The sequence below is a fragment of the Anarhichas minor genome, unplaced genomic scaffold (genome assembly GCF_050575085.1).
Source record: "Anarhichas minor isolate MPS153535 unplaced genomic scaffold, ASM5057508v1 ptg000027l, whole genome shotgun sequence".
Taxonomy (NCBI): Eukaryota; Metazoa; Chordata; class Actinopteri; order Perciformes; family Anarhichadidae; genus Anarhichas; species Anarhichas minor.
Genome location: NW_027466473.1, coordinates 1,867,501 through 1,881,038, shown reverse-complemented (window position 1 = coordinate 1,881,038; position 13,538 = coordinate 1,867,501). Strand labels below are relative to the sequence as shown.

Genomic DNA, 13,538 nt, shown 5'->3' with positions numbered 1-13,538 from the left:
AAACTATTAATCAACGTTAAATACTTTTTCTTGCCTCATTGATCCATTTTCCCTTTAAGCCTTTTAGAATATCCCATATACTGTGTTTTGTGTAGAAGTGCTCTAAAAAGTTGACTTGACGTTTACCTAGATACTGTTATCCAAATCAACACTCCTGAGGAAATTGGTATGATAGTCTCAAAACTTTGCAGAATCAGAATTGTGACATTTATTGAAACATGATTTGTCATTTGCAGGCCAGTTGGTGAATGCAGCCATACTCCTCCTACCATCGGTCTTCAAAGAAAATCATCACAGCTCTTTGCAATAGATAAGGTTAGTCATTTGTGTTTGTGGGGGGCAACTTGAATTTGTTTATTTAAAAAAGGGAAATATATTTTCAGAAAATTAAGATAAAGTGCAATTTCAAAAATATGACATCTAATCTCAACAAACTAGCATTTTATATGCAACTAAGCATATCAGAAAGCTTTGATCTTTAAACATTACAGAATACAGCTTTAAGTTTCAAATGTTTTGTTTCAGGAACCACTAAGCCCAACACCCACAATTGTCCTGAGCAGCAGCGATGGCGAGCCCCTGAGTGACGGCACAGATGTTTTTGTAGCAGTGGATGGACAAAAAATTATGGTGGACAATGAAGACGCAGACGGTTCATTGGCCATGGGTGTTGTGTTGGCCCTCTATCATCTGAAAAAAACATTTTCGTTTTTGGAGGAATTCATCCTGAAGCTGGACACACGGGTACCTGTAGCTGTGCAGAGAGTGGCAAATGCTCTGAACATTTCTTAGATAGGACACTGCAGCACATGGATTACATTGTATAGAGTTGATTTCTGACAATAAAGTGAAGTGCAGTACATCTACAGGTGTTTCTTTTATCCACAAATCAATTTTGCCATCATTTCCGTGCATGTAAAAGACGATTTTATAGATCATCACAGAAAGGATCCTGGAATATGATCTCTAAAAAAGAGTGGGAACCCTGATTCCATTGTTATGCTGTTTAAATGTAAAAAAAAGAAAATCACGTTTTCCAAAAATCAGTTCTTTAAAGAACCATTTATTCCTTGGAAGAACCATTTTTAGCTAAAGAACCATTTGAAAAGGGTTCTTTATGGAACCATTTGGGTCCATAAAGAACCTTTTTGAAAATAGTTCTTTAAAGAACCTTTTTGTCTTTAGGTTCTTCAAAGAACCAGAAATGGTGCTTCAAAGAACCATTTTTTGAAGGTTATTTAAGGCACCTTTGTGGGTTCTTTAAAGAACCGTTTAAGGAAATGGTTCTTTAAAGAACCCTGGTCGGAAAGGTTCTTTGTGGAACCAAAAATGGTTCTTCTATGGCATCACTCCGAAGAACCATTTTCGGTTCCAGATGGCACCTTTATTTTTCTGTGTGCAGGCGGGAGACTGACTAAACAACTTAGAGCTCAACGCTCTAAAGACAGTGGAGATGGTTGTGGATTTCAGGAAGAATGCAGCCATACCAGCCCCTATCACCCTGTGTGACTCCCTGGTCACCACTGTGGAGTCATTCCGCTTCTTGGGCTCCATCGTTAACCAGGACCTCAAGAGGGAGCCTAACATCAGCTCCATTACCAAGAAGGCTCAGCAGAGGATGTACTTCCTGAGGCAGCTGAAGAAGTTCAACCTGCCAAAGACAATGATGGTGCACTTTTTCACTGCCATCAGAGTCCATCCTCCGCTCCTCCATCACCATCGGGCATTTCATTCGCTCTGCTGAGGGTAATTGGCTGTAATCTGCCGTCCCTCCATGACTTGTTCAACCTTTTTCTACAGAATTCTTATCTTTAATGTCAAGATTACCCAAAACTGGAATTTTTCTAAAATCTAAATGCAACTAAAAATCTAACTTCAGAAATAAATGAAGTACAAGATGTAAGTAAAGTCAAGAGGTAAAGTAAAGCTAATCCACCTGTATTTAGGTTTTGTCACATTGAAACATCACTTTTAGACACAGATGAGGAAACTTTAATTTATTTTTTATGTTTCCTGTGACTTCTGCATTTTAATTCACTTGTTGTTATTAAGACTATAGCAACAAAGCTATTAACTGTACTAGCATAATTGTCTTATTGCCTTTATACTCAGTTATGGTACACCCACACTGTATCTTGAGTCATTTCCGGTAGAACACTGCTCGTTTTTTCAGAGGAAGAGGAGTTGTGCGGATTTATTTAGGAGTGGCCTTTAGTCCACCTTCCTCCTCTGTGGCTGCATCAAGCCACTAGCATCAAGCAAGAACAATACCGGACGTTAGGCCAGTTTGCCTTCAAAATAAAAGCATAAACAGATTTTACATGCAATGGGAAACGAGAATACAATCAAGTTAAATTGAGTGGAATTCTGACATATACACAAATGCGGGGAGACTTTTTTTCAAACCGAAAGAGTTGGTGGTATACAGCTAAAAAGGAGACTAATTAGAGAATATCCCATCCGGCTGCGTCACCATCTGGCCTGGCACCACACTCAACTGTAAGGCTCTACAGTGGGTCGTGAAAACTACACAGCACATCACCAGGACGGAGCTCTGCACATGAAGGACCTCTACACCAGGGTGGCCAACAGGATCATCAGAGACCCCAACTATCCAGCCATAGGCTGTTCTTCCTTCTGCTGCCTGATGACTACCACCGCATTATTCGGTCCCGCACCACCAGGCTCAGGGACAGCTTCACCTGCAGGCCATAACACTTCTTGAGCTCATCCCTTTGATTAAAATGTTACTGTCACTTTACCTTTAAATACTTTTACTTACTATCTCAACCTCTTAACATTTCTGTAGCCTACATATGCCAGGCCTACATTGTCTACATTCCGGTTTACAATCATTTTATTTACTTTGCAATTACTGTACACCTGTCTACCACAAATTCTGTACAAGTTTATTTTATTATTTATATACAGGTATGTATATTAAACTCTTTTTTGATAAAGGACATTTTTACAATAAAGAAACATGTAAAACATGTAGAAACATGTAAAAAAAGTGTTTCGGGAATGTTATTAACACTTGCGTACACATGCCCATTTGGGCCTAGATTTTGTAAACATAATTACCAAGATAAATACTATCTATCGATGATAACAAATACCTTTCACTGTTTATCCTTTTGTCTGTTCGGTGTCAGTGCTTTATCCATATACTCATGCCCAAATGTGCTTTTGTAGTAATCATAATACAGAACCAATTAGGAAGCCTATTTGGAAATCACTAAAAAGCTTAGGAGGGGAACATTCAGGACCATGTTGTTTCAGTGAACCTAGAATACTGTATTATCGCCTGTCAGCTGCTAACTTTGTCCAGTTTGGGTAATCAAAATGCTTTTTATCTTGACAGTCGAGACCGGAGGTCGCTGTTCTCCCCGAGTCTGTCAAACTTGACATTAGTGACACCCTTGCAGAGCACCAATGTGTGTCCGTATAGCGCTACTGTCAATGCGTTGGTTGGTTCCTGGAAAATATTGCTTCATCCTCCCATTGACCCTCCTACCGCTGGAACAGCCGCTTCAAGCCAGCCAGAACATAGACAGACACGACAGGAAGTAACCCCACTTCCTCAAGATTAAAGGAAGAAAACGCACCATATTGGGTGGAAAGGACAATACTGTGGAGATAACAACATTATAAACTTTAAAAAATGTATTGAACGACAGAATTCGATAAAACTTGAAAATCCAAATTCAATGTAAATTATTTTGCTCGTATATGAAGATTTTATTTTGAAATGTGCAACCGGATGTGTCCTTTTTTATGATATCTAACTTAACGCTGATGTGGCTGTACAAAACATATTGTAGCCCAGAATTCGTGTTTCTCCAACTCCTCCGACAGCTGCTGTGTAACAGCTTTCACGAGACATCTGTCAAATATGTCAAATATGTAGGGTTTGTAGATAAATCACGGGATTAAACACGCTTCATTCTTTCCCTCTGGACACTTGAACACTCCTTCATTTTGTTCGCTGGATGTGGACCGAGTTCAGCAGGGATCCCAGGAGACATTCCCTGCTGGTTTGGTAAGTTAGGACTACGTGATTTCCTCGCTAATGATCGATTCATGTGAGTTCCTGTTTAAAACCCACAATGACAATAAAGGGATCTCTTGTTCTTGTTGTGTGATAAGCTCTGTCAGTTTTTGTCTGAGGCGCTCAAATCAACCAACAGAAGACAATAGAAGGTAGTTCTAGGAGGTGCCTTAATAACAGCAACACTCTAAGTTACACCGGATCAATACAAGTTGTTTTCAACACAAGCAATACTGGCACACCGAGCAGGTGATCACAACATGACCATTGAGTTAACCAGTGTAAACTTAACCTTAGCCTAATCACTAAGCTAAAAGAACACTAATCAGTAGCCTGTGACGTGTCATCTGCTAACAGTTTCACTTTGCATTTTAATCATGAATTAGTACAAAAATAGCACGATCAGTCAGCAATAATACTACCGAGGGAAGACAATAGCATGAACTAAATAAGGAGGTAAACTGTCTAAACGGACAAAAGTACAAAACAATGAAGCCCACCCAGTAGCTCTTCTAAGCATTTGAAACCAGTTAATGTTGTAGGCTATCATCACCGCTGCACTGTAGATGAAGGACAATTACACTTCTGAATAATCATACAAGCACATTATCTCATCATAAGAAGCTCTAGTAAAAAGCACAACACTGAACTGATCGGCACTGAGGACCCTCTCAACACCTTCAGAGACCTCTGGTGGTCCTTGAACCACTTTCACAAAGAGACCTTTCAGGTATCTGTTGAACAGTATTAATACTAATTAAAGCTGCAAGCAGCATTGATCGGGCCCTCGCATATTCACGTACGTCGATGGTACTGGCAGGACTCTGGTGGATGCGGCCATGCATTTCTGTGACCATCATACACTGCCTACACGAGTTAAACGGTATTTCCTGTGTCGACCAATGGCATAGCTAGGTCTTAAGCCTCGAATGTTTTGAGTGTACCTCCGAATACAATCATAACTGTAATTCTGTAGAAATCGACAAAAAACTGAATGTGTATGAATGCGCTGCAGTGTTAGTGACATAAGAGACTGATAAAGTAAATGCAGTTTCAAAACAGAATGTTTGTTTGTGCAGGTAGCTCTGACAATCACTGCTGAGTGACTGAAAGCTGGAAGAGTCGAGGAAAAATAGGAGAATGTGGAAAATCTTTTTGTAAAGAAATAAGTTTAAGCCAAAAGGTGAGCCAATGTAGAATAATCTATCATATAAATTAGGCTGGGTGCAGTTTGATTTTATTAAACAAACTTCAAATTTCATGAAATTACTTTACATTTCGGCCTAGCTCCAAAACGAACAAAAACAATTTGGAAACCTTTTTTATCCAATTTCTGCAAACATCTTAGTTTGCACATATTTAGATCAGAGAAGTCTTTTTCTGGTGGTGTGCCCACGAACCCTTTCAATAAGTTAAGTGTTTGGGCCGCTGTATTTATAGAATCCTGCTTACAGCCATGGTTATCAGTAGGTGGCGCTATGATTATGAGTTAATATTGGCACGCAGAAGTCCTAAAGTCATGACAGTAATCAAGCATGTCAAGTTTGGGACAGTTTTGACAAAGTACAGTCGAGTTACAACAGCTTGATCGATGATGGTGAACCATGTAAAATGGTGAACCATGTAAAAAGTCCATGTTGTTTAATGAAACCTCAAGCTTTTAGTAACCTTTAATCATTAAGGTCTTTAGATTGTTCTGACCAAATTTTAAGTTGATCTGATTAATGTCCTAGGAAGAGTTTGTTAAAGTGTGACAAGTTTGGTTATGTTTTGAGCATTTTTAGCCCCTCAAAAACACCTTTTTTTTCATGGCAAAGAATGCATCGCAACGGCCTTTCACGAAACAACTGACTTTGAGTAACTTTTCATCACAAAGTTCTTTTGACTGTACTGACCAAATTTGAAGTTGATTTGATTATTTCCCTAAGAGGAGTTCGTTAAAGTGCAGTGTCTGGAAATGGCAAAAACGACACTAGAAATTCATACAAAATTAAAAATGGCTGACTTCCGGTTGGGTTTAGAGCATGGCCCCAAGAGACTTTTTTTAAAGTTCAAATGTGATTTATGTGCCTACCAAATTTTGTAAATCTATGTGAAACGTACTGCGAGGGCTGCTTCGTCAAAATTTCTTAGGGGGTGCTATCGAGCCGACATGCCACTCTGAAGCATTAAAACCATAGTATTTAACTAAATGTTGGGCTTTAAATCTGTGTGCCAAGTTTGCTTATATTTCAAGCATTTTTAGCCCTTCAAAAACACCTTAGTTTTTCACAGCGAAGACTGCTTAACCACGGCAATGGCATTCGACGAAACATCAAAAGCTTCATGAACTGGCATTATAAACTTCTAACATTTGTGTGGAACTAATTTGATGTTGATCAGATTTACCTACTAAGAGAAACAAGTCAAAGTATAGAGATTTTAACTTCCTGTTACCAGTAGGTGGCGCTATGTATATTATATATAATTGACCTATAGATGTCTTCAGGAGTCTCATCAAACATGTGAAATCTGGAAAAGATCTGACAATGTGGAGTCGAGTTAAATTTGAGAGGGATTTGATTAATCTGTGAGGAGCAGGATGTCAAAGTACACAACCTATAACTTCCTGTTGCCACTAGGTGGCGCTATTACTATGATTCTAAATTGTCATATAGATGATTTCTGGGTCAGGATGTTATGACATATGAGAGATTTAGAGTAGATTAAACAATGTACGGCCGAGTTACAACAAAACAACTTCCTGTTTCATGGCGAATGGTGTTTTTTTGCCGCCACGCCACGGATACATAGTTCGATAACTTTTTGATCTTTGAATACATTTTCACTGCCAAGGTCTCAAGAGCATACTGATTGAATCTGAAGTCAATCGGGTCAAATCTCTAGGAGGAGTTTGTTAAAGTACGAAAGCTTGAAATGGTCAAAAAACGTCATCAAATTTCAAAATCTTACCAGTATCCCAAGCACCTCCTTTTTGCGACTAAAGTGGTACGATGATAATAAACATTAGAATAACAATAGGTCTTCCACTTCGACTACGTCGGTACGCGGGCCCTAATAACATCAGCATTTGTGCTGTTTTAACACTTCCATCGAGCGTACTTTTGTTAATGAACCAAAAAGATCCAGCCCTTTTTTGTTTCATGTAAAAGTTGAGGAATGTTCTCTGAAATACATTTGACAATAACATGCAGTGAAAAAATATATCTATGAATAGATAGGAAATAAACAATAGGACAACTGTAACTGATTATTTGTACAAACTGAAAAAGGGTCAATTTTACTGTCTGTATAATTTATTTTCTTGGCCAGTGTGTAGGAAATGGCAACTGCTCTTAGTGGCCGAAACCCTGGAGGACGAGGACCGAACAGAAGTAAGGGTCGGATTTTAGGCATCATTGATGCCATCCAGGATGCAGTGGGGCCACCAAAACAAGCGGCTGCCGACCGGCGGACTGTGGAGAAAACCTGGAAACTCATGGATAAAGTTGTAAGTTTGGAGTCATAAAGTTGTCAGGCCTGTCTGCCAGATGGTAATCGGCACTTAGTATGCACATGGAGAGGTGGAGCTAATGCTAATGAAGTGCACATGTGCTCTCTGATCATTTTCTTATTGTGTAATCAAATAGTACATGTGTGTATTTGATATCCTCTAATGTTACACATCTAAGCTGGTACATATTTGTAAAACTCTATGATAACTGTGTGTGTATGTCCAAGAACAGCAGAACACCGGTTCATTAAACCTAATTCAACCAGATCTAAATGAAGGTACTGGAAACATTGTTAGTGAGTTGTTTGAGCAATGTTAATACCCATGTGGAGACTTTGCCATTAAGACAATTAAGTAATTTGCTTAATAGCCTTTAGATACCTCAGGGACATCTTAGAGTTTGCCTTTGAGAGTTAGAGCTTCATGTTCAAGAGGTCACATCAAAAATCAGCATTCTGGATAAGAAACTTTACATGTGATCCACAACTAAATGTTGGCGCATCCAGCAAGCAGTCATCAATGGATTTCTTTGCTGCAGGTCCGCCTCTGCCAAAATCCCAGACTCCAACTGAAAAACAGTCCACCATACATCCTGGATATATTACCTGACGCCTACCAGCACCTGCGGCTTACACTGGGCAAATATGAAGAGAACCAGAGACTCACACAGCTCAGTGAGAATGAATACTTTAAAATCTACATCGATAGCCTCATGAGGAAATCCAAACGGGCCATCCGGCTCTTCAAAGAGGGAAAGGAGAGGATGTATGAGGAGCAGTCACAGGACAGGTGAGAGACCATGTTTATCTCAATTTTTTTGTTTGTTTGCTGTCTTACTTAATAGAGGCTTTTGAGATGACAATGGAGGGTGACCGTTCTCTTGGCGTACAGAGGGTAACTGACTTGACCTGGTTTAACATCTCACATTTGTTTCGCTGACACTGAAGTTCTTCATTTGAATTTATGTACCATGGTGCGGTCTGAAAAGGTGAATTTTCAGTCTGTGGTGGGAGATGTGTAGAGCTTCTGCCGTCCTCATGTCAATGGAGTGTTTGTTCCACCAATGTGGAGCCAGGACAGCTTACATAGTTTGTAGCGTGGTAGCCCTTCATAGTGGAGAGATGCTCATCCTGTGATGCCTCTCACGCACAATGGATATGAAAGACAATCTGATAGTAGTTTAATGTGTCACAGTTTTGTTGATGATTCATGTATTTAAATGTTCTTGTTCTGAGGGTACACTCTGTTCATCCCCTAGTTCTAAGGCTGTGTGCAGTATTCTGTAGTTTAAGCATGCAGTAGATGCTGCAGGATGCCCTCTATTCAGCTGTCCCTACATAATAAAAGACAGGAGGTGAGTTGTGTCTGGCATCACTGCGCTAATTTTCTTACTCGCGGACAATCATGGTCACAATGGCAAGACAGGAAATGTCAGAAGTGAAGTTTCATCAAAACTAAATGATGCTACATTTCGTCTACTATAGCTCAGCGTTGGACTTTAGATGTGTATCATCTAACAGATGGTAACAATTGACTCATATCTGGCACATTGAATATCAGATCTAATGCTCGTGGTGAAGATAAAACATAGTTTTCATAAGCACTATCTCAAAAAACATACTTTTTTGTTCTAGAGCTCACTATATTTTAACTGAATTGCAAGTTACTAATCTTAAATGTCATCTAATAATTGTAATTTTGGTGTACTCCAAGTAACTCCAAAATGAACTTGACTCAACAGTGTACAATGATCTCAGCCATGTCCATGTTGAGATGTCAATACCTCAACATGGGGTGATGACAGTGATGGTGATGGAGATTTCACCAGGGTTACAGGAAGGACACCCAGCAGTTCTGTCCTCTCCACCGTCTAATTTGCAAGCTGCGACATTTCAAACAAATACGATTTGGTTTGTGGCCTGTAACCGTCTGACATGTCATCTTTGCTTAAGTCAGCCCACTGTGATCAGGATGTGACAGACATGAGCCTGACTGACTCAGATTAAAGAGAGAGTGGGAGGCGAATATGGAGAAGTGAAAGAGAGGAGAGTTGGAGGGACAATAGAAAACAGCGGCATATTCAGCAGAAAATAAAAGTTGCAGTTGTTAGTTTTTTTGTTCTGTGTATGGCAGCATATGCTGCTGCAGTAGGCTTTATCTTATGATGCATTATACTAGAAATATGACATTACTGTAGTTCGAGGATAGTCCAGTTGCTGACATTGCTGTCTCAAAGTTTGCCATTATTAAGTCAACCAAAATATAGTTTTGCTTTTCAACCAATTATTTGGGATTAATACAACAAAATGAGCTTTGGGCTTGCATGATTTCCTCTTTAACAATGACCTAACGGAATATGATCACTTGGTATTGACTGGGGCAGCGGCTGTAAGGAGAATGAGAAAGGATGAATGGGAACTACTAAGTAGTAAACTATTTTGGATTATAGCTGCAACAAATGAAAAATGTCTCCGAAACGGCAAAGAAAGTGGACTGTCTAACTAAAATCTAGTGTATGTTTTAAATGGCGTGAAAAGGAAAAAGAGCCACAATAAGAACGAATGAATTTAGTTCTTTGTTCCTCTCATTTATTAAACCGGTTGTGCAAGAGAAGAGTTTGAGATAATTAGAGTGTGAAAGGCTCCAGATTCTCAGGCGCTCTCTCTGGTTACCATGTGCAGAGGGAAAATCCCCATGCACTTTACATCCTGTTCATATATTTCCTCTCTGGTTGAGCTCTCAAATAGTCACTCAGCAGATTTGTTTTATGCATCTTTGTGTGTTAATAGTGTGAACAGCATTTACAGAAAAATAATAGATTTGAGATGTATACAATTTTTCTGTTTTTCCAAACTGAATGTCAAAGTTGAATCACTTGACCTGTTGTTCTGTACATTGATATTTGGCATTTTTTGTTTGGTAGTCATGATATTTCAAGATTCAAACTGAAACTCCCTTCATCTAGAAACACAACACTAGCCTCTGCCTGTCACATTTCAGTCCGGTTTAAACAGGCATTGTTCCAAGTAGGCAGACATGTCTACCGCGGCTTTTGGCACAGCAGCTTTCATACTTGCATTAGAATCATGCAGGATGTGTCGGCCGTCCTCATAGATGGACTGAATTATTTTTGATAAGCAGGGAGAGAAGTGCAGTTAAGTGCAGAATAAGAAGGAGAACACCCAGTCTGGTCCCCCTGCCTACTCCTGCTTTAATAAAGATCCGGAGTGCCCCTTGCCCACTTTTTCATTTTCTCATTTATTTACTTAAATTACTTCATTTTTATTAAAAAGTTACAAACACAGTACCATATCCAGTCGATGTTGCATTACATGGACACATTATTGTATTGCTGGCAAAAACTATTTTATATGACTGTTCCAGGATTTAATTTCATTGTTGACTGGTGTTGACTTTATTGCATTTACTTTTATTACATGAGGGTGAGCTGTTACTTTGTGGACAGGTGTTGCTGGACTCAACAAGTACCGTCTGCTGAAGGAGACTGACTGAGAAGTTTAATCAGCTTCTCTTGTCTCCTCCACTGCTTTGACATACGCTATCAGACATACCACTCCTATATGCAAGGCTGTGGATCGGCTCATTTCGGAGGAAGACTGTCCTATAACCAGAGGTCTTGTTTTCAAAACTCAGTTGTCTGCCAGCTTCCTCCCCGTGGAAGTGTAAAAACACTGGACCCAGACCAGCTCCAGGGGTACAGTTGCGACACCTTAAGGATTAATGAACAGTATTTTTTACTAAGTTCTACTTATGTATTAACTTGTGTCTTTCGAAACAGATATTTTTCTTTTTGCGGTTTCATTAAATTGATTAACATAGAAACAACCTGTTATCAGGTTGGCATTTTACTTTAAGTATGCATACTGACAATTGTTGGATCTGAGTAAGGCCACAGGACAATTCACTTGTCATCGCAGCAGTAAACCTGGCAACAATACAGAATATTGCAGACAAAGCTGAAGGCTAGAAGAAGAAAGCTCTTTTCACCCGCTCACTGGAATCGCATAATACTGGCGATGCCACAATGACTGTAATCACTATAAATTCCATTTCTCCCTGCTACGTAGTTTGATCACTAGGCAACCAGATAGATCTTGGTCAAAACATTTCAGACCTCAGCGCAACTCTTTATTAGCATAAGCCGGCCTGCACCGTACTCTAACAATACAGACTTCCCCCCCAGGTTGCCATGCCTCAGTTACGTCCCCCTGGTTCCTAAGTCTCTACATGTACGGCTTCTTATTGTCATCAATCAAGCATACTATGAACATCTATGCACCAACATACATTCATAACAGATACCACACAGCCTTGCACTTGTGCATACATATAGTTAGCCCACTCATCTTTCTACATGTTGTACTGCTATTAAATGTGAATATGGTTTTTCATACTGAATGTCTTACTATCTAATCAATACAGTCTCAACTCCTTGTTAATATGGACGGATGCCCAAGTGACCCCAGGGGCCCCTGGGTCTGTTCCCGGTAGGCCCGTTCCGTAATCCATCCCTGCTTGTTAAGACAAAACAAACGTTTATTGTAGTTTTAATTGTGGAGCATCCAACCTTGTGTCGTAAAGATCTTGATCTGGCTAGTGCGGGCATTTGCTTTGGAAGCTAGTGAAAGAAAGACGCAAGTTGGTCATAATTGGCTTTACTCACTTCAGTGGACAAGCCTCTCGACTTTTAATCAAAGTAATGTCAATTGCCTGGTGCATGTTGGTCGTCATGCTCATGATCACAGAAAGTCTTGTGACGCGTGCTTGATGGACAAATGCAGCTTACGCGAGCTACATCCAACTAACATTGGCCAAAAAGCTAACTAGCTTTGTTTCAGCCTCCAAAGTACATTAATATATTGATGTAAAACCCTGTTTCGCAAGTAGTGTTTCGGTTATACTTTTTGCAGTGGTGGCCCGTGAAATGGGACAGCAGTAGCTTGGAAAATACTAATTTCCAAGCTACTGTTTTACAAAATAGTAATACTGAGCACTGAATTTGATGACTTTACTGTTCATGAGACAAGAATAAGCCAGCTAGCTTACCCCGCAGTCCCCCTGCCTCAATCCCTGCTGCTATGAGACTACTTTGCCAGGTGGAGTGCAAGCGGCACCTCTGGAGAGGGACTTTCAGATAGCGGCTGTAGACACGGAAATTCAGCCAGCGCAAACCCCCAGGGACGGGGGTCTTAGTGGCAGGAACAGAACGTTTGATCAGCAAAATCCTAGAGGAAACACTGACAATGTATTACTTAAATACAATAAACATAATGCACACCAGTATAGGAGGAGGGCCAATACAGGATCAGTTTTGAATCCATCTGTTGAATGACCGAGGTCTAGCACTGTCCCTTTTTCTTCATTTATTTTTCTCTTTGCTGATCCTTACCCAGTGTCAGCCGGTCTGTGTGCTGTTTATCGATTCGTCTGGTGTTGCAGGGAAATATGAATAATTAAAGCTGCGAGCAGCGATGAACGGGCCCTCGCAATCTGCAGCGCGTCGGGGGTGCCGGCGGGACTCCGTCCTGTGCGTACGAGAACGTCCGCGACCGTCGGGCGTCCGCGAGCGAGACGTTTTTAATCCCGCGTGGACCGCCTGATGCCGGAAATGATGCTTTGCAAATAGTCCGATGCTTCCTGTATCCGCTGCCTGGCGCTACAGAACACGTGCAAACATGCATCATGTAGCTCTGTGTCAAATGTAAACCACATTGTGTAAAAGTCATGTAAATCGGAGGTGTTTATCACAAAATCCAGATTTCCTTTGGCCAGCAGGTGGCGCTGTGAGTATTAGTGAAAATTAGCTCGTAGACATCCTCAGGCCATGAGTGTTATCAAGCATGAGAAGTTTGGGACCGTTTGGAACAAGTCCAGCTGAGTTACATCAGACATTTCCTTTAGCCAGTAGGCTTTGCGGGTTTACTGTAGCGCCCCCTAGTGGTCGAATGCAAAACAATTCTCAGGGTATGTTAC

The 13,538-nt window shown here is 40.3% G+C and overlaps 1 protein-coding gene across 3 annotated transcripts in view; it reads left to right on the top strand.

Annotated features, from left to right (window-relative positions):
* Positions 1 to 3,806: 3,806 nt before the first annotated feature.
* cblb (Cbl proto-oncogene B, E3 ubiquitin protein ligase) overlaps positions 3,807 to 13,538 on the top strand; it is a 63,179-nt gene continuing 53,447 nt past the window's right edge. For all 3 annotated transcript variants that reach the window (XM_076101619.1, XM_076101618.1, XM_076101617.1), the window contains exons 1-3: positions 3,807 to 4,042; positions 7,364 to 7,541; positions 8,083 to 8,333. In XM_076101619.1, coding sequence (XP_075957734.1) covers positions 7,374 to 7,541; positions 8,083 to 8,333 — 419 coding nt within the window. In that variant the 5' untranslated portion in view covers positions 3,807 to 4,042; positions 7,364 to 7,373. The remainder of the gene's footprint in view (positions 4,043 to 7,363; positions 7,542 to 8,082; positions 8,334 to 13,538) is intronic.